General features: G+C 38.4%; 1 protein-coding gene across 1 annotated transcript; it reads left to right on the forward strand.

Moving 5' to 3' along the window:
* LOC109074201 (cytosolic Fe-S cluster assembly factor nubp1) lies at positions 1-26,466 on the forward strand. The gene is made up of 11 exons (XM_042725927.1): positions 1-103; positions 712-816; positions 1,094-1,227; positions 14,681-14,749; positions 14,862-14,894; positions 14,992-15,082; positions 20,934-21,088; positions 22,045-22,155; positions 23,327-23,429; positions 23,760-23,843; positions 26,113-26,466. The coding sequence occupies exons 1-11, from the start codon at positions 73-75 to the stop codon at positions 26,160-26,162; spliced, it is 966 nt and encodes a 321-aa protein (XP_042581861.1). The 5' UTR covers positions 1-72; the 3' UTR covers positions 26,163-26,466.
* Positions 26,467-26,734: the final 268 nt, after the last annotated feature.

Genomic DNA, 26,734 nt, shown 5'->3' on the forward strand with positions numbered 1-26,734 from the left:
TCGACACACAGCATTATTGGGGGAAGTTCATTGTCATTGCACCAGTGTCAGGAAGTGCGCATGTTTTGAAAGATGGCGGACGTTCCTAGTGACGCACCAGAACGTAAGTCCAATGGATGTTAATACAGAACGCTTTCACATTAAGCCTATAGAATCCTCGGTTTCTAAGGCTGACATCTGTTTACAGTTTAAATGACACTTTCGCCAACTGTTCACATATCAGACACGTTTCGCTGTGCCTCTTTGATGTTTAATAATGTCTGACATCTGTCATGTCAGAGAGTTAGTCAGAACAGCTGCCTACACCTTTATATTACTGTTTACATTAACATCCATAAATACAGTTACAGACACGCTGTCAAACTTAGTGTGCAAGCTCAGTTCTGGGGCCGGTTGCATAAACTGCTTAGCTAGTATCTAGTTTTTTTCTTTTTCTTCGACTGGTCATAACTTTTTTTAAATTCATTTACTAAAAGGTAGTTTGGTCTAATCTGAATCTTTGAACTACGACAAATTTCCCTTTGTCTACTGCTAGTTGGTGAAACTAGTTCTTAAGACCCATCTTAAAACAGTGCTCTGTTTATGCAACTGGCCCCTGGTCTTTCTTTGAAAGGCATAGTGAACTTATGTCTAAGTCTGTCTGTCATTGTGTGTATTATTAATAATGTCTGTATTTTAGTTGCTTTAATGTGTTGTTGTCATACTCTCTAGACTGTCCGGGCACAAGCAGTGATCAGGCTGGTAAATCATCAGCATGTCAAGGATGCCCAAACCAAAACATATGCGCATCTGGTGCTGCCAAAGCTCCCGATCCAGGTATACATGCATACATAAGTGTATGGCTGCTAAAACTAGTCAGCTCTGTGTGTGAGCTTTGAATGTTCTTAAAGAAATAACAAATAAAAAAATAAAAAAATATTTTTGAAATTGATTAAATCAAGGTTGATGGCATTCCATACTATGACTTTTTAGATTTATCCTTCAGATATGTTAACGCATGATGATGTACAACATCAGTGTTCTTTTATTATTACAATAGCTTGTTGGTTCCATCTAAATCTGAAATGTGTGACTTTGTTTTCTGTCATTGCAGTCATAGAGGAAATCAGACAGAAGCTGACCACTGTGAAGCACAAGATTCTGGTTTTGTCTGGAAAAGGGGGTGTTGGGAAGAGCACGTTCAGCGCACATTTGTCTCATGCACTAGCTAGTGATGACTCCAAAGAGGTAAGACCAAAGAATGCTGCATCTCTGTACTATGCTGCAGATTTTTTATGTTTTTTTTTTTAAACACTGAGCAATGCTGAACTGCAGTAGTTTTGTACAGTTAACTGGTTCAGTGACTGTATGTCTGAAATATGAAAATGGGAAATTAAAAATTAAATCTGCTATTTATTTATTTGTTTGTTTGTTTGTTTATGGGACCCAAGTGCCCTCATTTCTGCCTGGCCTCATGAGTTGTAGATATGGTGTCTGTTATATATAATGATTAGAGAGTCCACTTGTAACATGAAGGTTGCAGGTTTGAGTCTCAGTATCAGCAGGGATTGTAGGTGGGGGGAGTGAATGAACAGCACTCTCTTCCACCTTCAGTACCACTACAGAGGTGAGATGCTTGAGCACTGTGGAGGAAACAGTGTGTGTGTGTGTGTGTGTGTGTATACAGTGGGTACGGAAAGCATTCAGACCCCCTTAAATTTTTCACTCTTTGTTATATTGCAGCCATTTGCTAAAATCAAGTTAATTTTTTTTCCTCATTAATGTACACATGATATGATTCTCATTTGCTCTGACATGCACTGTGAGCTGGAAGGTCTTATATAGACAGGTGTGTGGCTTTCCTAATCAAGTCCAATCAGTATAATCAAACACAGCTGGACTCAAATGAAGGTGTAGAACCATCTCAAGGATGATCAGAAGAAATGGACAGCACCTGAGTTAAATATATGAGTGTCACAGCAAAGGGTCTGAATACTTAGGACCATGTGATATTTCAGTTTTTCTTTTTTAATAAATCTGCAAAAAATGTCAACAATTCTGTGTTTCTCTGTCAATATGGGGTGCTGTGTGTACATTAATGAGGAAAAAATGAACTTAAATGATTTTAGCAAATGGCTGCAATATAACAAAGAGTGAAAAATTTAAGGGGGTCTGAATACTTTCTGTACCCACTGTATGTATGTGTGTGTATGTATGTATATTGTTCGGAGTAGTCAATGCATCACTAATTTGACTAAAAAATTATTTTATTCTTATAGTTGGGGCTATAAGTGTATTGCTTTTTATAATTAAAGGGGTAATGAACTGCCTTTGTTTTTTATTTTGGACTGTTCTCTGGGGTCCACTTATAATGTTATCAAGATTTTTACATCAAAAACCATCATAATTTAGAAGTAATAGGCTATTTTCTGTCTTGTTTGGACGTCCTCATGGGAACGCTCTGTTTGAACAGACGTGGCAGATTGTAGATTCAGAAGTTAATGCCCACTGCTGTGATTGGTTAACAGTTATATATTTTTGACAGCCTACATCCTTCACAGATGGACGCTGCTGTGATTTAAGTTAAAAAACGCATACTCAGTACATATCAAACGATCTTTAATAACAGACAAAGCAATAGTGAGTAGCACATAATAAAAACAGATACTCACACTTGTGTGGTGCGACATTACTTCTGGATCCAGTATAGTTGCACAGCATCATCTTTTAGTTTCAATCTGTCTGAAAGTCCTGCGTTGAATTGTGCCTTGTTTGTAAACAAATCCGTGTTAAAATGAAGAGAACAAAAGACCAAGTTCATACTGATGAGGTCTGGATCTTCATTAAAAATAAAGTCCCTCTGGTCTTTCTTTGTAGGGATCAGAAGGAAGGCAATGCAAAGACTGTGTTTTTCTACAACATGGTTCTGTACAGCGTCTTGTTGTCTTCGGAGCATCTTTATCGTTTGATTTCTGCGTAGACCTGTGTTTGCCTCTCTCGTTATTTACATCGGTGGGCAGTGACGTAGAAGCAGGTGTTGATCCTGTCCCATGGAGGCGGTGTTTAGCCACACTATTACATCATAAAGTGGCACATTCCACAACCTGTCGGTTTGCCAGATTGGCTTCAATATAAGCTCACAAGAAAGTTTTGAGTTCTGAAACTTAAAGGGATACTCCATCCCAAAATGAACATTTTGTCATTATTCATTTACCCCCATGTCGTTTCAAACCCGTAAAAGCTTAGTTCGTCTTCGGAACACAATTTAAGATATTTTGGATGAAAACCGGGAGGCTTGAGACGGTCCCATAGACTGACAAATAAATAACAGTGTCAAGGTCCAGAAAAGTATGAAAAGCATCGTCAGAATACTCCATCTGCCATCAGTGATTCAACTGTAACGTTATGAAGTGAAGAGAATACTTTTTGTACACGAAGAAAACAAAAATAACAACTTTATTCAACAATTCCACTCCTCTGTGTCTCTCCAAGTTAGCGTAGTGCCATTTTGGCAAATCTGAGCTATATGCAGGCGACACTCATCCAAAATATCTTACATTGTGTTCTGAAGATGAACAAAGCTTTTACGGGTTTGGAACGACATGAGGGTAAGTGATTAATGACAAAATTTTCATTTTGCGGTGGAGTAACCCTTTAAAGGATGGTTTTTATAGTACATTGACCTTTTACATGTCAAAAGATCAAGGGAGTTTTGATTTCTCAGTTCATGGCCCCTTTAAAATTGTTAAACCAGAAATACAAATACAATTGGATAACTTTGTTAACATTGTCTTGTAGCAGATGAGTTTGTTGACCTTTTATCACGTGTTGTTGGTTGGTTTATCCATACATTCTTGGAAGCATACACAGGAGGAAAACATTTGCATTGGTGCTCACATTAAAGAGGTTCAGTTGTTTTATTTAAAGTGTTGACTTGACAGTTAGTACAACTGCTACACATAGCCATGTGGCATATCAAATGGTACATTTACACTGACTTTGCCTTAACTGACCAAATGATAGCATCTTAGTAGAAACCTTGTTAATTCTGGCATACCTTGGTGTCTTCCTTCCTTTGTATACTGCCTGAAAAGTTCGCATTGTTTGGATATCAGACACAGCTATTGTTTTGGCCAATATTTGTCTCACTATTAATGTGATACCAGTCAAAGTTTTTCTATCAAGACTCAATTATGACCTGCTCTTTATGATTAAAAATGTTTTTGTTTATTTTGCACTCATTGGAATATAAAATGCCACAACTAATTTAGATGTGCTGCAAGCCTAGCTCATATTGATTTTTTTTCTTTTTAAATAAAAAGCGCTTCATTTTGATTAATTTTCATTGTAGCTGATTGTTCATGTGAACAATGATTCATTAAATGTATCATTTCGAAAGAGCAGTGAACAGGAAAAGCTTCTGTTTGCATATCGGCATCCTAGCCAAGCGCTTCACAATAATTTTTCTCCATCTGAGACTGCTGGCTATTTTTAGTGCATTGTATAGCTCTGCGGCAGAAAGAGCTGTGTTTACCGGGTTCATTGAGAAGAGCACGGCTCTGACTGGGTCTCTTTCTGAGCCAGTGCATTGGGAGCTGTATTGATCTCATCTCAACAAACTGCGGCCACAACAGTGCAGTCAGCGTGTAGACTGCGGCCGCTGTTTACCCTTTGGCAGCTCACTGACTGAAATAATCTTCAATCCCTCAAACAATTTAAATCGCACCGCTTGGGGACTTCCACAATGTGAAGCACTCCATTGTTGGCAGACATCTAAAAAGCCGCGAGGAATCGAGTCCCACGCTCTCCGCTTCCAGTATTCAGAAGTGTTTTTAAAAGGTCTCACTGTGGAATTATGGGTCATGTCTTTTTTCTCTTACATCTCACTCTCTTTCCATTGTTAGATGGCTGTTTGTGCAACTGTGTATTTTTCTCTTTATTGGTTTTTTTTTTTTCTTTTTTTTCTAGGGATTGTTACAATTTTTTTCAAGCACATATTGTATGTAGTAAATAGCCTGTGCTCATCTTGGGTGAGAGTGAGAATATGGTCACCCTGGCTGACACTGTTGACAGTTGAAACCCTGTGTGTGTGTGTGTGTGTGTGTGTGTGTGTGTGTGTGTGTGTGTGTGTGTGTGTGTGTGTGTGTGTGTGTGTGTGTGTGTGTGTGTGTGTTCTCTGACCTGCCACTTCCATTCAGTCCTGTGTACTGATAGCACCCTCTTATCTGCTGTCAAAAGTCCCTTTTCTGATTCCGGAGGTGCTGTGAGCTTGACCAAGAACATCCTGTTGAATGCCTTGTGTTGTGTACACGCTTCCTGAGAACTGAAAGAGTGAGAAAAGCATTGAGAGGCTCCTCTAGTGCAACCTTCAGCAGATAAGAGAGCCATCCACTCCCAATGCACACACAAGGTCACTCTTAGGGAGTTTATTTCACATGGAGGGAACTGGATATAAAACAGAAAGAGAAATCTTGCAGATACACTGCCTGGCCAAAAAAATAAAAAATAAATCAAATAAAATATATAAAAAAATTCACCATCTGGATTTAAATAAGCAAATACCTAAGATGTTGGGACTGAATCATTATTGCAGTTATTAATATGTTTCAGGAATGTTGTATGCCTGGGACAATTCTTTAACCTTAAATGATGCATATTATTTTAGCTTTTTATTTATCAAACAACCATGTCGGAAGATGTACCCTTGTCCATATTCCAGGACGACAATGCCAAGATTCAACAGGCTCAAATTGTGAAAAACTGGCCACCACAGAGTCCTGACCTTAACCCCATTGAAAGTTTTTGGGATGTGCTGAAGTTGGCTTTACACTGCCTGCCCAAAACAAAGTCGTACATTCCAATATTTTGTTGGATTGCCTTTAGCTTTGATAACATTTTGCATTTGTTGTGGTATTGTTTTGACGACGTAATGCAATGTCACAACATTTATTTCCATCAAGAGTTTCATTAATTTTTGGCCAGGATCTTGTATCGACAATGGGAGAGTCAAACCGCTCTGATAAGTGAATTCCAGCACATTCCAAAGATTTTCAATGAGGTTAAGGTCATGACTCTGTGGTGGCCAATTCATCTGTGAAAAAGATTCCTCCACTCCCTAAATTGCTCTTAGAGTCTGGTGAATCTTGGTATTGTCATCCTGGAATATGTTCATGGATAACGTATTCCAACATGGTTGTTTGAGGAATAAAAAGCTACACACTGCATCAGTTAAGATGCTAAACATACAACATGCCAGCTTTAAACTGGAAGCAGAGAAATCAGTTATCAAGTGGCAGATCCTGACTTCCTGTGGAATGGTTCATAGAAGCATCTCTATATTCATGAAACTCTTTTCTTTATTAAATGTGTTCAGTGGCAGTGTTCCTAGTAAATGAAGCGGCATTCTTTATTTTTACATTGACTGACTATGATTATCCCCACTGTTTTTCTAGCATGTCCTCTGGAGTGAGTTCTTCAGCAGACCCAACCACCTACTCTTGTCATTTTGGTTTTCTACAGTAAACACTAAAGGTCATATTGTTAAACTTTTTTGATTGCCATCATGAATTACAAAAATGCTTCCCAGTATTGATTATCATGATAAACATATTGTTTGCCCTGAGACCCATTTCTTGCTAATAAGCATCTGTGTAATGAGTTTACTCAATTTACATTTTAATGTAATTTAAATGCTTCAGGCTTTGACTGAAGGTGCATACGAGGTGGAAAGTAGATTAATTTACAGGTGCGGCGTTCTTTCACAGTAACTGGAGCAGTAAGGGGATGAGGTCATCACTACAGCATAATGAAAAGCATCATGTAGCTGTTAATGAGAAAGTTTGTGTGCTAATGGTGATGACTGGATAAACCTGCTGTAGTGTAATCAGAACTGGTTCACACGTTTTGCTGAAATACACACGGTTTAGTTTTATGTACTTTATGCTGAAACTGTTAAATTGAGATGCACCATAATTTTAATATCAAATTACTGTATATTAGAACATGTTTGTACCAAAAAACAAAGGGTGTAATTTATTTATTTATTTATTTATTTTTTTAACAATTGTGAGGTTTTTTGTTTCCATATGGAGTCTGTCTCATAGTTTTAATTACAGGGGAATACTCCGCCGAGCTAAAACTGGCAAGAGACTTGTGTTTGACCCAAGAATGTCTTGTTGTTCTGCCATTTAAAGAGCTTAAATCTCTTTCTGTTGGTGTGTAGATATACAGTGACATATTTTCATAACTTGCCTCTAGGCGTGTGAAGAAGTAAGATACAAGAAAGAATTTCCCTTTGGATGAACTCTGTCCTCCTCCTCCTCCTCCTTATCAGAGGATAAATACCTTTTTTGAGAGGGCTGTGCTTATCTTAAACGTTTTCTCCTTTTTCTTGTGTGACCCAAGCTGCTTTCTAAGGAAATGCTGGTGATTTAGTAGCTGTCTGCAGAATAATGATGAATATACTGTAGCAGCCACTTGTTTTGATGGTTGTGAGTATGGTTTAGGAATCCCACCTTTTGGGCCTTGAACCAACAACCTTTGTTCAGTAAAAAAAGATCAAATATTCAGCACTCATTAGCTAGGTTTCCATCCAAATATTGTTATGCAAATGTTTTGGGGTATCCTTTATTGGTGATAAACATTGTACATTTGTAAACATCTGTAAGCATTTTTGTTCTTTGTTTTTCTTCTGATTCCCTTGTTCTCTGCATAGTCAAGTATTAAGAAGGTATATATTTATTTTGAAAGTACGGAAAACTTTTATATCTAGTATAACTTAATATGTAAGTTAATCTGGAAAAACTTATTAAATAAAATGTGATATTGCCCCAAAAATATCTGTATGGATAATATTTTTTGAATATTCAATTGGAAGGCATGCACAAACCAGCATATAATTAAGTAAGTTTAACATTACCTGTTTGATTTTACCCCAGCTTCCTCAGAAGAGGATTTTGTTCTTTTAAACACATGGGAATTAAACAGTTTTATTCACAGATAGTTTTTTTTTTTTGGTTGCATAAATTGCAGTAAATTCTAGGGGTGCTCCGATCAGAATTTTTAGGCCGATCACAGAAAGCAGTATCTGCCGATACTGATCACAGATACAGATCTTTTTAAAACCTTCTTTTTATCATTTATAACTATTTATACTATGGGGGCATTGAATGCTTGAATCTGATTGGCTGACAAACATTCTGAGGTGTGCAATTATTTTCTGGAAAAACGCACGGCGAATGTAGTTCCAGGCAGCTTTCTTGACCGCGTTACAGTTCCATATCACTTCGCATAGTAAAACTTTTCCGAAAGTAAATACACAACATTTCTCGTTAGGCAAGGTAATATCAGCGCTGTTTAGAGACGCTGCTGCAGAACACTGTTGAGGGCACACAGAGGTAGCCTAATTCACACAAACACTCTCTCTCTCTCTCTCTCTCTCTCACGCTCTCTCTCTCTCTCTCTCGACTATAACAACTCTCTCTCTCTCTCTCTCTCTCTCTCTCTCTCTCTCTCTCTCTCTGTGTGTCTCTGTCTCTCTCGCTCTCTTTCTAATAACTTCTTTAATAACTGCAGTAGAATGCTATCAACGGCTTAAGCCTCCATTACCTGCTTTAAAATGACGTTTTGGAACCAGCAAAAGAGGCGTTGGATGAGATGCGGAAGAAATAATCCTACTCACAATAGCGATTTACGTACAAAAACCAGACGAATCCCTTTAAATATATCATCTGATCGATGTCTTGAGGTGTGGTAACCGTAGTATAAGTGGAATAATTGACGACGGGCCATTGAATTATTAGAAAAATAATGCACACCTGAGGTGGTGATGCGGCCACGATGTGAAGCAGAGTGGCCGCATCACCACCTCGGGTGTGCACTATTTTTCTAATAATTCAATGGCCCGTCGTCAATTATTCCTTACATATAGTGATACTACAATCAGTATTTTTAGAAATTTAATTAGGGCCTGAATTTCATTTTTGAAAATAGGGGCAGTTCCCCTCTTAGGTGACTCTTGCGAGTGGGGAAGCAGCACGGACTGTGCTTCCACAGAAGAGTCCGCTACTGATCCTTGGCTGTTTACCACAAAGGCACAAACACAACATTTATCCATTATTTTGATTTCAAATCCTTTTTCGGCATTGCATTTTTTTTTTTTTTTTTTTTTTACACAGTACAGTAATACAATCTTTTAAGAGACATGTTTAAACACAATAAATACAAGCAACACATTATTCGATGCTTTTACTTTTGCATTTACTTCTAGATTAATATATTAATTTGCTCAAGCAAGTGGCAAAACATTTAAATTGAATTTCCTTACGTTATCACAGAAATAGTCAGCTCTACTGCCTTTTTTCTTTTTTTTAATGTTTATTACAAGCAATCCTGCCGTTCATATATAACCTTATTTTTCTTCCTCCACGAGTGCCATCTTATGGCCTTGTTTATCTAAAGTGCCATTTCCCTTTAAACCTAGCCAAAAAGCCATATGTGTTGACTGCACTGATCTATAATAGAGAACATATATAGATCAGTGGTTGACTGTGAAACACAGTAGACTTTAATAATATGCATGTCAGGTGTACTTACTACATTTTCGTGTCAATCCATGTTCATATTTACTGAAAACAATGCGCTGTTACTTTAATTCAGCGCTTGCAGCGCAGCAACAGACTCGGTGCGGAAAGGATCTCTACACTACTGCAGACGCGCTGCCGAACCGTGACCAGGGACGTGGGAACTATATTGTGAGAGGGGGGGCGGGATTCTTTGGGGGTTGGGTGGGGGGGGGGGGGTGTGTTAGTGTAGGCCTATAGTAGGCTGTGTTATGTATCCTGATTGACTTTATGATTAGTTAAATCTGTTTTTGCACATGCATCGCCACAGAGTTAACCATTTCAGACAGTACAGGACAGCCTCTGTCTCGTTCACTTCACGTCTGTGGCCGTTACGCACAGCTCAGTGTGGCCCAGGCACGGCGCCAGGATTCCGGTTTTGGATGGGCCAGACCAATCGTGGGTGGGCCTTAAATTAAAAATGTTAAATTAAAAAAAAAAAAAAAAACCTTTATCCAATCACTGCTTAACCTAATAAATAGCCTGTTATAGTATATAACAGGCTATTTATTACTGTTAAATTATCTGTGCGTATACATAATATAGATTTTAGTAGCTTGATGCTCTTTAAATATTTTGTTGCATTGTTAAAAGTTTCGGTGCATAGGACAGACCTATCCGCGATCGCTCTCCAAGGTTCTGACCAAAGAAGAGCGCTTTGGAATCTCCATTACTCATGAAACGCATCATACCTGGGCTGCGTTTCCCGATAACATTGTCTCTTAGCGCGCTACGAAGACTCTTCAGGTATAACTTAACTAAAGGTATACTACCACTAAAGGTATACCATTGCTAGGCGTCTTCAGGGGTATCATCCACTCGCGAGGCATAGGCGCTGAAAGGCAGAGGCGCTGGCGCCCTCCTAGCAACGGCGCTGTTTTTGGTAAAACATGATTTTGACGACTTCATTAAGTTTTGTTTTATAGAAAACTCTTTTTAAAAGATATTCGTTTTGTATAAATTTTATCTTAATTTTGATCAATGTTTTATCAATCAATTGCCCATATTTAATAAATAAGAAGCAAATATATAGCAGACAATGTAATAACCTTAGTGTAATTGACAGAATTACTAAAAAATATTTTGCTACCTAAAAGCTAAAGATTTTTTGTGTCACGCATGCATGCATGTCTATTTCCCTCATATTAAATATAAAACGCATGTGGACTGATATTTTTCCAATGTCTGGACTCCTTTATTAATAGAGTATATAAACAGACGTTTCAATATATTGGTATTAAATGCATTTTCTGAGAATTTATATTTCAAGTTTTTACTGCAAATGTCGAAATGCGCGCTCTTTGGTCCATCAGTGCTTGAATCACTGATCACATTAGAATAAAATATCTCATAATAAAATACAAAATCGACTGATTTATGAATGTATATGCATAGTTCTCATCAGTCGGAAATACAGATAAACGCTTTCATTTGTTGTATTTTTGATCCTGAAAGAAAACAGAACAACAAAAGAGCGAGTCATATGCCTACATGGAGTCTGTACGTGTTATGCTTCTTACGCTGACTTTTGGGACTCAGTTTTGAACTGGTGTCAAGGCGCAATGAATGAAATGCACAAATGGTAATTAAATAGTACCCCTGAAATGAACGAATGAATGATGATCTGCTTTTATGTAATTTTTCCTTTTTTTATTCAGAATATTCACAAATGTGTTAGCTATGGCATGAAATATCTGATATTCCGATTGTCAAATACATGCAAGTGGAAGTGTATTGTTGTTGAAACCCCTTTATAACGATCGCGTTAGTTGAGCTGTATGCGCGATATAATTTTATGACAAAATTTGAAATGTAGGCTTAAATCAAACACATTTTAATTCAGATTCTGTATATATATATATTCCGTATATATATACGTATATATATACGGAAAACAAAAACAACGAAAAAAAACAGCTGGCTGACCCCTAGAGGGGTGGGGTGGGGAAGAGAGGGGGGGCGGCCGCCCTCCCCGCCCCCCCTGTTCCAACGTCTATGACCGTGGACCGTGTGTGCAGTGAACGCTTTCCATTAACAATCCGTTAACATCAGTGCGGAAAAAAATACGCACCGCATACGCACTGCAAACGGAGTAATGTGAACCTGCGCGCACGTCTCCAGGAGAGCGCGCGAGCTCTGAATGGTTAAACAAGGGCAAGAATTAAAAAGTAATGCAATTTATAAACTTTAGTGACGATGTGACACTGCCTCGATTGTGCAAGTGACAATTCCTGTGTCAACTGTGCAGCTCGCTTATGGACAGACGCGATGTGTGGGGATTTCAATCTATTTGCGTATTTTGAGAGAGAAAGAGAGAGAGCGCGCGGTGATTCACTCCCGGTGATTCACTTTTCAAATTACTTTGCAAGTTATTTAATGAAGAAATATAGCATTATAATTATTTCACCCGCGCCAGACAGAGACTGCGACAGTCCCGCTGCATGCCGTGCCAAATCTCCACTGCACCCGACATTTGGACACGACTGTCGCATTTCTCCCTGTAGCGGCAGTCGTGCAGAACTTTCAGACTGGTCGTGCAGCACCCGTTACCTCGGAATATTCACCGTGGTAAAATGAATAATTTTAATGGATATAATTAATGTATGAATCCATCGCAAATCAAATGACCCCCCAAAATAAAACGGTAGGTTTTATGGTGCTAATCAACGAAAATAATTATTTAATAATTATAAAATAATTATTTCTGCCATAATTATTCTAAAGCACCGTTTCACAGAAATAGTGTTTAAAGAATAATGTTGAAGTGAAAAAATATTGGTAATTCTGACTTCACACTGATAGTTTTGATTAGAATACATCACATCCGGTCGGGCGGTCGCATACGGTCTAGCCGCAGAAGTTAAAATATTTAAACACATCCGAAGCTCAAATCAGATCCGAAATTTCTGTATACGCATATGATTGGAACCGGAATGACTTCCGGTCTGTCACTTGTCGATCGTCGGAGACAGTGGAAAGGCGGCTTCACGGCAGCATCATCAGCTTGAGATCGGATTTTTGAGATCGTCCTTTTTACAGACCGCCGATCAATCATCCCAACGTAATTATCGGCCGATAGTGATCGATAGCCGATCAATCGGAGCACCGCTAGTAAATTCACAATTTGGATGATAGCATAGCTAATATCGCTTTGCTTTTCTAGGACGAGCATATAGGCTACAGTAGCTAAATCTGCATCTGGTCCCAAACAGGCCCGTCTGTGGATGTTCCATGTTCTCTCAAGAGGTCTGTGGGATTCTTAGCATTTTTGTTAGGTTAAGATGTGCTTTTCCACTCCTCGCTCTTCATATATTTGATGAGCCCTGAGGGTTTCAGACATTGATTTAAGAAGGCCAGATAAGACACAGGAGCATGTTCATTTGTGTTTCTAGCTGCAGAAAGAGGGAAGTACTGGAAAAGAAGAGTGGTTACCAGAAGAAAAGTATTCAGACTCTGGGAGGAAGTGGTGTTATTTCCCCTTTAGCTAGCTGGAAGAATCCCTGACTTTTGTCACTATGGTCTTAGCCTCCCTACAACCCTGTTCTCTGAGTGTCCATTTCCTGAGAGAGAGAGCGAGGGAACCTGGACAGTTCTGTTCTCCTCCTCATTTGCTGCTTTCACTCCAAAGTTTGCTTTCAGTAAATTTCCTTCAGGAAGCAGAAGAACAGTGAAGGAGAAATAAACAGCGTGACCCTACCAAGGGTGTGTTTTAAGGGCGTGCTGCTTAATTCAGCCGTTGACAAATAACATTTAACACAAGCCAGGGGCAAGAATGTCATACATTTAATTAGACTCTATATTTATTTTGAAACCAACTGCGTTTCACATTTTAAACAGATGCTTTAAGAACATGAAATAACATCATTGTTGATATTTCTGATCCATTTACATGCACATCATGTTTTTGTTGCATGAAAAGCTTTCATGGATCCAAAAAGTAAAATCATCAGCACATCTGGAATTTTTATCAGTTCCTATCATGTCACAGACCAGTCGCACGCACAACCTCTAACTCTAAATCTGGTGTGATCATCTAAACATGCTGTATGCTGCAGAATAATCCATTGGGCATGCTGCAGCTCTCTGGGGTCTATTGTAAGAGAAGAAAAAGAGTTTTGATGATCTGCTTTATAAAAGCCAAAAATATCATCCCTGTAAAAGATTCCCAGGTTTTTTTTTTTTTTTCTCCCCCTCATGGCTAATGACATTTGCATCTGTTTCTGTGAGGCCCTGTTGAAGTGTTTGCAGTGATAAATAGGTATAAACCTCGAGAGATGGATGGATGCTTATATTTTTCTTTTTAGTTATTGGTACAATGTGATCCAGTCAGTTGGCAAACTCAGATGGCTGTGTTTGCTTTATAATTACATTTAATGAACCGTTTGAAATTCAGATACACTTAAAATCCCTTGCCTGCTCTGTTGTTTTGGCGGTATTTGTTGAAGTGTCCTGGATCTGTTCTCACGCACGCTGACTCACATTTAGCACTGTTCTTATGTCACAGTTCTGCTGCCCATCTGGCCCAGAGTTCAAATATAACTATTAGGTCTGGTATACACTCAGCTCACTCCAAATCAAGGCTGTACACTCAGACATGAGACCACAGACCTGATTTTTTTTTTTCATTCATACCACATAGGCAGCGGAAAGGTTATGTTTCCCGGTCACAGCAGGGTAGAAGAAGTGGCATTCAGAGATGAGTTTAAATAGCCTAAACGTGTGTTGGAGGTGGTTGTGGGCTGTGTGTATAGAGCTGGAACTGAAGTGATGGCCTTTTGTAATGACTGAGTCAGTGCTGGGCAGACTGAAGCTGTATCCCTGCGACTATGAATTGCTGACTCACTAAGCTATGCCACGCTGACATCTTGTGTTAACTTCATTGTATTGTGGTGGAGCAATTTTCATTTGTCATTGGGAAATCTGGGCTCAAACTGCAGTTTTTTTGTTTGCTTTGTTTAATACAGTAAATAATATTAGCAAGGTGTTTAAAGGCAAGGGACAACCTCATTAATCCATATCCATAATCCATATCGTTATTAAACAGTTTTAGTGCTTGATTTGTTTTTTCTTTCCTCTTCCAGGTTGCACTGCTAGATGTGGACATCTGTGGGCCATCTATACCAAAAATAATGGGGTTAGAAGGGGAGCAGGTATGTCGTATATATCTCTGGCTTCATTGTGCTTTTTACTTGTGTCAGAATGCTGAGATATCTGACTGATTTATAGACAGGAAATCTCATTCTCTGCTTGTTTTTTCTGTAGGTTCATCAGAGCGGCTCAGGCTGGTCCCCAGTGGTGAGATCTTTCAAATCTCTATTCTTTTGACTTGTGTTCTCAAGCATTTGTTACATTCTCAAGCATTCTTACATATGCATGTATTCTCTCTGTGTAGTATGTTGAGGACAACTTGGCTGTCATGTCCATTGGCTTCCTGCTCAGTAGTCCAGATGATGCTGTTATCTGGAGAGGCCCCAAAAAGAACGGTTGGTATTTTCTTTTAGCCATGTCTTCTGTTGTACACATCAGGAATATAAAATCTTTAATTTTATTAAGTAGTTTAAATTGCATTCCTCAAAGGCATACAGTCTTATTTAGCTGTGAGTTGTATTGGAAGCCAAACATAGCAAAAAAAAAAGTGAAAGTGACGTGACACAACCAAGTATGGTGACCCATACTCAGAATTTCTGCTCTGCATTTAACCCATCCAAAGTGCACACACACAGCAGTGAACACACACACACTGTGAACACACACCCGGAGCAGTGGGCAGCCATTTATGCTGCGGCGCCCGGGGAGCAGTTGGGGGTTCAGTGCCTTGCTCAAGGGCACCTCAGTCTTGGTATTGCCGGCCCGAGACTCGAACCCACAACCTTAGGGTTAGGAGTCAAACTCTCCAACCCTTAGGCCACGTCTTCCCCAGTGTGACAATATGTGGTATCTGACTGCAGAGCAGTTATTTTTTAATCTCTGGATCTGTTCACTTGCACTATACCCCTGATACTGCAGATCAAAGCAAACAGAGCAGCCTGCACAAGACCACAAAACCATATAACCTGTTTGAATTCTACCCAGAATGCTCTGCTTCAAAGTTCTTGGGGAATTCAGGCACCTAATCAATAGGCACTTGTTAAAAGCACATTAAACAGCCCTGACGATCTAAACAGCAATGACATGGCCTTGGAAATCAAGAAAAGTCCAGCTAAAGTTTGACTTTCAGTCCAAACTAAAGTGGTAAAAAAAAAATGCAAATAAATTAACATGGTTCTAATTTTGATTTTTATTTATTTTTTTATTTTTATGTGGTTTCATAATTAAACTTAATGCCTTGATATGATTCTGATGATTTATTGAAATAAAAAAAAATTAAAAATGGAACTTCATAAAAAAAAAAATGGATGCTTATTTTTTTCTTTTTAGTTATTGGTACAATGTGATCCAGTCTGTTGGCAAACTCAGATGGTTGTGTTTGCTTTATAATTACATTTAATGAACCGTTTGAAATTCAGATACACTTAAAATCCCTTGCCTGCTCTGTTGTTTTGGCGGTATTTGTTAAAGTGTCCTGGATCTGTTCTCATGCATGCTGACTCACATTGAGCACTGTTCTTATGTCACAGTTCTGCTGCCCATCTGGCCCAGAGTTCAAATATAACTATTAGGTCTGGTATACACTCAGCTCACTCCAAATCAAGGCTGTACACTCAGACATGAGACCACAGACCTGATTTTTTTTCATTCATACCACATAGGCAGCGGAAAGGTTATGTTTCCCGGTCACAGCAGGGTAGAAGAAGTGGCATTCAGAGATGAGTTTAAATAGCCTAAACGTGTGTTGGATAACATAATTAAACTTAATGCCTTGATATGATTATGATGATTTATTGAAATAAAAAAAAATTAAAAATGGAACTTCATTAAAAAAAAAAAAAAAAAGATTAAATATATGCCATTCTAAATGTTGCCTTCTTTCAGGTCTAATCACATCGCCAGTGTAAAAGATGACAGCTAGGGTACATGTAGTCTCGCGTAGCCAGACCTTCAGACTGCGGCTGAAGGTCTGGAATTCATCGCAGCATTCTTTGGCCAAGGCCCACCCATGAGTCCATTTGACTGACGGGTCAAACAACCAATCACAGTTCGTTTCATTCAGCGTCACGTTTCGTAGCATGGAAATGTCGCCACAATCACAGACCGGTGTGTAAAACTCTCGGACATATTTGAAAGATTCTGTGCCGCGAACTTTAAATATTTCACATACTTTTTGAAACTCCAGAGTTTAGTTGATCCTGATAAGCGCTCGTCATCACAGTTGTAAACACTATGGCTTTCTTCTTTCGTGAGGGGGTTTGGCACAATGCTATCTTTGTTTCCGGACAGTACGTTAAAGAATGCGACACACACGTCTCCCGGAAATCCTGTAGAATTCAACCAATCCGATGACGACTTCGACACTCCTGAAGTGTTTCCACTTTTGTGTGCCATATGCATCAGACGTTTAGCCAATGGTCCATGGGTGTGACGTCTGAGGCTGGGACTAGTGTACATGTGGTGTTTTTCTGTGGGCAGCAGTCATGTGAAGGATGTCTTGGTGATGCATGTTTGGTTTCATGCAGCTGTTTTTAAGCGACATGTTTCCACTTGGTTAATCTTAGAGTTTTCATTTCAGTAAACAAGTTTTTTGTGATAATCTCTGCCAAGCGGTGTACAATAATTGGTGCTTCTTAACAATCACATTATGATTAAAGGTGCACTATGTAATTGTCTTCAGAAACACAAGCAGAAGTACTGCTTTCAAAATTAAGAAAAGGTTCTGTTCTGTTCTGACAAGACAACACAATACACATATAGCTATTAACTGAACTTGTATCAAATGCATTGTATGTTGAAAAAAAATGCATCTGATATCTTTCTTTCTGCACCAGACCCATTTTATACTCTGTGCTACAAAAGAACAGAAAACTGGGTGTCATGTTCAATAATGAAATGCTCAGAAAAGCTTTCTGAGAGCACGTGGCTCTGTTTATCTGAAGCAAAGTTAAGTTTAGACCGGATGGGTTTCACTTCCTTGACGTCTATATTTTAACCACTGTCTGACATCTAAAGTAAATGTCTCTTCTGTGATGAGGACTGGTATGCTTTACTGTGCGTTTCACACATTGAATGTAGCTTCATTAGAGTTGAGATACAGTATTGGACAAGGTGTTGAGTAGCTCCATTAATATACATACAGGAGCTGAATGACTCATGCTGTTGAACTTCATGTACACAGAGATTTATATGGCATATATGGCATGCCATAGCAATTTTTGAGCACATTTATATGATAAACCTAAAGGGGTCATATGATGCGATTTCAATTTTCCTTTCTCTTTAGAGCGTTGCAAGCTCTTGGTGCATAAAGAAGATCTGCAAAGTTGCAAAGACTAAAGTCTCAAATCCAAAGAGATATTCTTTATAAAAGTTAAGCGTCAACTACGCCCTGCTAAAACGGCTCGATCTAACACGCCCCCACATATTTACATCACTATGTGGGAAGATTTGCATAACACTACCCAGATGTTCACACAAAGAAAGAAGGCGTACCTTTTATTCTCTTTGTAGTATTGTTGTTGCCACCGCCATGTCGAATAGATGCTTTGTATTTCGGATTTTTACTTCCTCTAAAAAAACAAACAAATAGCAAGCCATTGGCTCTCAATGACACATTTGGAGCCAAATTACATTTTGTTGACATTTCTGAAGTATCTGAAAAAGATTGCAATTCAAAAGTGCTCACTCTAGACCTCTGGCCTCTGCTCACTCAATGCCGCGGTGTGTGAAGCTGTTTCGCTGAGAAAGCGAAACTATTTTGTTTGGCTTTCCAAAAGAGGACATGACTAGAAATCATGTTTATATCACGTTTATTATGGGTTTTATGTTTATGTCTCATCGCTCCGGCCGGACAGGGCATCACAGTATGTTAAGGGGCATAACATTTCCGTCACATGCTCCGGCCAATCACAACGCACTGGATAGCTGGCCAATCACAGCACAGTCACAATCACATCTTTTCAGAACGATGAGCTTTGTAAAAATCAGCAGCATTATATGACCCCTTTAATAAATTGAGTGAGAGGAGCTGTTGTTGTTGTTGCTTTTGTTTTTCATTTCAGGAAGTAGCATTGTGTGATTCAGGGGAAGTTGACATGATGTCTAATGAGTTGACAGTGATGTAAATAAAAGAAATAATATTGGTTATTATTTAATATTTGAGGTTGAATTAAGGGAAAGTTAAGGGAAATTTTGAAGCACTTCTGAATGACAGTCTTTGTCAGATACTTCAGAAATGTCAAAAAAATGTAATGTGGTTCCAAATGTGTCATTGAGAGCCAATGGCTTGCTATTTGTTTGTTTTTTAGAGGAAGTAAATCACATAGGTGTACTGAATATCTACATGATTACAGCCTATGTAGACCAAGTGAAGCCATTCTGGATAACGCGCTCCATCTGCCGTGTTTCCAGCTGTTCAGAGCGCATCACAGAGTTAACGGCGAAAACAAAAGGTGGTTGAATATGCTTCTACATAAATGAAGGTTGGTGTTCAGATGTAACAACTCTGAAGAAGATGTGTTTTCCTAATTTAGAGGTGCTCTTCATAAACTGTATACCGTTCTACTTGCCGCGTGAGTTTTCAACAGCTGGCTGAACAATTTTTGGAGATTTTAACAAATCAGTTCTTTCCTGTGAACTGCCAAAATACAAACAGCACATGTCCCAACAGAGACAGTAATATATTGGATCACTGTTACACCACAATAAAGGATGCATATCACCCTGTCCCAAGGGCAGCTTTGGGGCTCTCTGATCACTGTTTGGTTCATCTTTTACTGACCTACAGACAGAAGCTGAAATCAGCTAAACCTGTACTAAGGACTGTTAAAAGATGGACCAATGAAGCAGACCGGAATTTACAAGCCTTTTTTTACAAGTAACTTCATATATCAGTTTCTTTGAGGAAATGTGCATCCCCACACCAGGACATTCTTATAATTTAATAATGATAAACCATGGTTTACAGGGAAACTCAGACAGCTTCGCCATTCCAAAGAGGATGTTTACTGAAGTGGGGATAAAATCTTGTACAACCAGGCCAGAAACAGACTGACAAAGGAAATCAAAGTGGCTAAAAAAAACTACTCTGATAAGCTGATAACACAACGGCCCAGCATCTGTATGGACTGGGCTGAGGTACATCACTAAGTACAAGACACCACCCCCGCAGTGGAGAATCAACAACTGGCTGAACGAACTGAATGTGTTTTACTGCTGATTCGAAAAGCCCAGTCTCTCACCCCACAACCATTCTGATCTGCATTTCACACTTTCACACTTCACCTACAAGCCCCCCTCCCTTCCTCCCCCACCATTCAACCTGCGCTTAAGGCCTGTGTAGAGGATGTGAACCGGGTCTTCAGAAAACAGAAGACTAAGGCTACGTTTACAGGACAATGATGCAGTCAAAAACAGCACTTGCATTTCACTTGCATTTTTAACGCTGTCACCTTGTTAGTAAACTGTACCCTGTAGGGAAGTGACGATTATATGTTGTATATGATGCGTCTCTGCTGTTGGTTGTAATATTGGTGAAGTAAATTCACACTTTGCGGAAGAAGTGTTAGCAAACTCTTGAGCAGCAACAACAGTAACATGTACTCCGCCATTGTTGTGTATGTTTGTTCGTGCTTGCCTTTAAAATCGACACATACTGCGCATGTTTACATACCTAACACGTACTATGAACGCGCATGACATCACCGTTTTCAAAGATTCCCGTTTTGGGTGTTTACACAGAAATGACAACGGTGCCATTTTCAAAAATATTCGTCCCCAAAACGCTGTTGTCGTGTAAATGAATAGGCAAAATACAAAAAGTTTCCTGATTTTGGCTGAAAACGTTGTTGTGTAAACGGCCCCTAAGAAAGCTTCAGGCCCAGACAGTGTTTCACCTGCCTGTTTAAAAGTCTGTGCTGACCAACTGGTCCCCATCTCCACAGATTTTCAACAGATCACTGGAGCTGTGTGTAGTCCCCTGCCGCTTCAAACCTCCACTATCATTCTGGTCCCCAGAACACTTTGTTTAATTTTATACACCCCTAACAACTGAATATCAAAACTATAAGTGATGTAACACAGATCATTCTATATTTGTAATACAGAACATTGATTTCTTATGAAGCTGCTTTGAATGATATGTATTGTCATAAGGGCTATACAAACAAATGGGAAATGAATTGAATTCAGTGACATGTTTGTTATGGTGCATTGTCACACTTTCAGTATTTTGCTAATGTTTAGGGATGATAAAACAATTTCTGAGGGATGTGGACTGGGGAGAAGTGGACTATCTGATCGTAGACACGCCTCCAGGAACATCTGATGAGCATTTGTCCATCGTGCAGTATCTCAGCAGCGCTGGCATCGATGGAGCCGTCATCATCACCACCCCACAGGTGAACAGCAGCACTCCGACGTGTGAAACACCGTGCATGTTCCAGGAAGTTACTTTTACATGTTGTGATCTAGTGTGCATTATAAAAATAAAATATAAAAAAAAAGATTCAAATAAAAAAATTTGCATGAAAAAAAAAAAATAGTTTGATTTTAATCATGAGTTCAGATGTATTGACGTGTGAGGAACAAGGCATTCACACTTAACTGAAAGTAAAAAAAAAAAAATTATTTCCTGCACACTAACAGTGAAGTGGAACAATTTATAAAAAAAGAAAAAGTATGTCTGTGCACACATGCCATCAACCATTTCTTAGAACTTAGCATTTGAGCTTTGCAGTTAATTATTAATCAAAGATGACTGCTGTTTAGAGAGGCTTTCACTGCAACTCTATCATAGGACACGGAAATTAACTTACACTTCCTTAAATAAAAAGGCCATTGTTTTTTGTTTTGGTTGGTTTCGGTAGACTGTAGTATTTTGTGAAACCAGACTGTGTTACAGTAAAACACTTTAAGTTGAATGTTTGTTTTGTAGGTGTTAGGGTCACCCTTGTTGTTGCACTTTGCTGCCACTATTACACATGAGAAGAAAAGTAGCAGCCAACAGAAACAATTTTGGGTACCACATTATATTAAAGGGATAGTTCATCCAAAAATATTTGGTGTCCTTATTACATGTTACTTGAACTTACTATTACAATAAGAATAAATTATGCATAATTACATGCAAGTAACCATAAGTCAAACCCTAACCATATAAGTACATGTAGTTAATTATTATTACTCAGTACTTAAATGTATAATTACACTGTAACAAGAACACCTTAAAATAAACCAATTTTGCTGTATTTGTAATGCGTTTATAGAAATAACGTAATAATCCTTAAGTATGTTTTGATTGCTGTATAATTTATTTTATTGTTTTTATTTTTTTTATTGTTCCCTTCTCAAATAGGAAGTATCTTTGCAGGATGTGAGAAAAGAGATCCGATTCTGTAAAAAGGTCAAAATACCTATCATAGGTGTGATTGAAAACATGAGTGGCTTTGTTTGTCCTAAATGCAAGGTATAGTATTCGTGTTTGAGATTGTCTTCTTTTTGTTTTATTTTTATTGGCATTAATTACTCACCCTCGTGTCATTCCAACATGTATGGCTTCCGTTCTTACATGGAACACAAAAGGAGAAATTTGAAAGAATGTCCTGTTTTTTTACGTAGCGTCTAGAGCTTTCAAGCTTCAAAGAGGATGCAAAAGCATCAAGTATCAGGAGAGAAGTCAACTGATCATATGATGATTTATGACTGAAATTTACACTATTGTTTAAAAGTTTGCAGTTGGTAAGGTATTTTATTGAAAGCAATTAATACTTTAATTCATCAAGGATGCATTGAATTGATTCAAAAATGACAGTAAAGACATTTATAATATAAATGCTGTTCTTTTAAGCTTTCAATTCTCTAAAGAATACTTAAAAAATCGACATGTTTGCACAAAAATATTAAGCTGCACAAAGGTTTGATAATAATAAGAAATGTTTCTTAAGCATATAATGGATATTAGAGTGATTTCTGAAGGATCATGTGACACTGAAGATTGGAGTAATGATGCTGAAAATTCAGCTTTGCCTTCACAGGCATACATTGTTATTTTAAAATATAGTAATTCTAAATGTTCATTATATTTTACAATATTATTTTACTGTATTTTTTGATCAAATAAATGAGGCCTTGGTAAGCATAAGAGACTTCTTTCAAAAACATTTACAAAATCTTACAGACCCCAGACCTTTATATGTTTTTATAAGTAGTTATTTACGGACATCATTCTAACAGTTCTTTTAGTAGCATCCTTAAAATGAATCTCTTTATCCAGTTCATAAAAACACACTTGCATGTCTGACCGATCCGGTTCTTGAGTTCTGACAGTCACAGTCGCCAACAGCCAATGGAAAGGAAGATTGTCAGGGATTAACATCTTAAATCCTGTTCTCTGTCACATGAAGCTGTTGTAGTTCTTCATAGACTTGTGTGGACTATTTTGATGATCCCTTAGCATTATTTTTGAAGCTAGTATGTTCCATTGTACTTGCATGGAAAAGAGCGATTAATGTGTTCAATAGAAGAGATAGTCATTTGTGTTTGGAACAACACAAGAGTGAGTAGTAAAATATTGCATTGTGGAATCACCTGCCACATTATATATTGGTTTTTGATACCCCTTTTCCTTCTGCTGACAGAATACATCACAGATATTCCCTCCGACCACAGGAGGAGCACAGAGAATGTGTGAAGAACTAAATCTCCCTCTTTTGGGCAGTGTACCTTTAGATCCTCGGATAGGTACAAAAAGCTTTCATCTTTTCCCATTCACAAGGTGGAGAATGTTTTTAACCAGATTAAATACTACAGTGTTGAAATATCTTTCTACAGTTGTTCCGCATTAAGTGGTTAGGATATGAGGAAGTTTAACCATTTACATCGTAGCACTGCGGTGCAAGCTATTTTTTTATTTTGTGAGAGTGTTTCCTTGTTTTTATATTTACACCATGTAGTGAGTGAATCGAGGACCCAAAAAACTCCCTACAGTGATTCTTTTAAAGCATCTGAAGAGAAGTCAGCAGCCAGCAGTTTCTAGTTCTCTAAATGCACTTCCTCCTTTTTTCTTTTCAGGGAGAAGCTGTGATGAAGGAAAGTCTTTCCTAACTGAGGTTCCAGACTCTCCTGCTGCAGTGGCCTATCAGAATATTGTCCAGAGTAAGTCATCCAAACCCCAGCAAGCATCTTTTTACTAACCGGCCTCACACGTAAGCTGATAAACTGCCATAACTAACCATTCTGGTAAATCTGGCAAGTGTTTTGTTGCCTAACAGTCTTAAGTACTGGTATTTATAAACAAATAATGGCACACTTTGTCAGAGGCGAAAAGACAGTGTGCACTAAATACAGGTTAGGTTACACCTGACACTGAAGGAAATCAACTCCAAAGACAGCAAATAAGAAGACAGTGAATATGTTAACACTTTGATTGAGTGCATTGATTTCCCCATTCCTTTTATTTTGGTCAAATCTGTCCTTTTGCTGTGTGACTAGGTGCTATCAGTAACTGTGGTAATCCTGCAAAATGTGTTCTGAAGTACTTGCAGATTTCTTCACAGACATATTTAGCACATCCTTTAACTAAGCCACTAAGTGTACAAACCCGATTCCAAAAAAGTTGGGACACTGTACAAATTGTGAGTAAAAAAGGAATGGAATAATTTACAAATCTCATAAACTTGTATTTTTTTCACAATAGACTATAGATAACATATCAAATGTTGAAAGTGAGACATTTTGAAATGTCATGCCAAATATTGGCTCATTTTGGATTTCATGAGAGCTACACATTCCAAAAAAGTTGGGACAGGTAGCAATAAGAGGCCGGAGAAGTTAAATGTACATATAAGGAACAGCTGGAGGACCAATTTGCAACTTATTAGGTCAATTGGCAACATAAATTGGGTATAAAAAGAGCCTCTCAGAGTGACAGTGTCTCTCAGAAGTCAAGATGGGCAGAGGATCACCAATTCCCCCGATGCTGCGGCAAAATATAGTGGAGCAATATCAGAAAGGAGTTTCTCAGAGAAAAATTGCAAAGAGTTTGAAGTTATCATCATCTATAGTGCATAATATCATCCAAAGATTCAGAGAATCTGGAACAATCTCTGTGCGTAAGGGTCAAGCCTGGAAAACCATACTGGATGCCCGTGATCTTCGGGCCCTTAGACGGCACTGCATCACATACAGGAATGCTACTGTAATGGAAATTACAACATGGGCTCAGGAATACTTCCAGAAAACATTGTCAGTGAGCACAATCCACCGTGCCATTCGCCGTTGCCGGCTTAAACTCTATAAGTCAAAAAAGAAGCCATATCTAAACATGATCCAGAAGCGCAGCCGTTTTCTCTGGGCCAAGGCTCATTTAAAATGGACTGTGGCAAAGTGGAAAACTGTTCTGTGGTCAGACGAATCAAAATTTGAAGTTCTTTTTGGAAAACTGGGACGCCATGTCACCCGGACTAAAGAGGACAAGGACAACCCAAGTTGTTATCTGCGCTCAGTTCAGAAGCCTGCATCTCTGATGGTATGGGGTTGCATGAGTGCGTGTGGCATGAGCAGCTTACACATCTGTAAAGGCACCATCAATGCTGAAAGGTACATCCAAGTTCTAGAACAACATATGCTCCCATCGTCAGACGTTGTCTCTTTCAGAGAAGACCTTGCATTTTCCAACATGACAATGCCAGACCACATACTGCATCAATTACAACATCATGGCTGCGCAGAAGAAGGATCCGGGTACTGAAATGGCCAGCCTGCAGTCCAGATCTTTCACCCATAGAAAACATTTGCACATCATAAAGAGGAAGATGCGAGTCATGCGACAAAGAAGACCTAAGACAGTTGAGCAACTAGAAGCCTGTATTAGACAAGAATGGGACAACATTCCTATTTCTAAACTTGAGCAACTTGTCTCCTCAGTCCCCAGACGTTTGCAGACTGTTATAAAAAGAAGAGGGGATGCCACACAGTGGTAAACATGGCCTTGTCCAAAAAAAATGTGTTGATGCCATGAAATTTAAAATCAACTTATTTTTCCCTTAAAATGATACATTTTCTCAGTTTAAACATTTGATATGTCATCTATATTGTATTCTGAATAAAATATGGAAATTTGAAACTTCCACATCATTGCATTCTGTTTTTATTCACAATTTGTACAGTGTCCCAACTTTTTTGGAATCGGGTTTGTATATCTCATAATATTACAGAGCATTTGTTACATCTGATCTCAAGGAAGTAATGTTTAGCTTGTGAGAATGAGGAAATTTTTTCCCCTATTTTTGAGTAGGAGCAGATTACAGAAGTGGGTATTCTTTAGAATCCGGATATCTTGTTATTTTGACTCTGTTGTTACATAAAATGGAGTGTGGCCTTCGTTTGTGCTGACAATAACAAAAATATTTTTTTCTTTTCACAGAAATCAGAGATTATTGTTCTTCCCACACTACATCGGACAATCCTGTTTGACACAGAAAACATGCATCAGATCTTTGTCCAGACAGCTGGGATGTCCTATTAAGAAAGAAAAGAAACATCGTGATGAATTGTGCTTTCTGCTCAACACTCGTTCACCTTTATTAGTGAAACAAAAGTATGATTGTTATTGTAATTTCAATGGGCATATTTCAGCAGGCCAGGAGAAGTTATGTTGCATTTTATTCTCAGAAATGTAGAATGTGGGCCACACAGTGGCTTTTCCAGTCAATGAGATGTAATGGCTATAATGTTTATTATGCTAATAAATTTCTTAAGATGATCATTTCTAAATCCACTTGGCACTAAATCTCTATATTTTTAATGTTTTTTGATATATAACAAGCAAAAACACCTGTTATAGCACACACACACACACACACACGAGAACCTTTTTCGTACTGTTCCTTGTTAAATTGTCAAAAAAACAAAAAATGCTTGATCCTTTCAGATATACTTCAGAGTATTTATATTATTCTTCAGATAATATTCATATTGCTACAATAAGTACTTAATCAAAAGTTCAGGGGATTTCCATTTTCACTTTACAAAGGCGTTGTCTGCCA

The sequence above is a fragment of the Cyprinus carpio genome, chromosome A3 (genome assembly GCF_018340385.1).
Source record: "Cyprinus carpio isolate SPL01 chromosome A3, ASM1834038v1, whole genome shotgun sequence".
Lineage (NCBI taxonomy): Eukaryota > Metazoa > Chordata > Actinopteri > Cypriniformes > Cyprinidae > Cyprinus > Cyprinus carpio.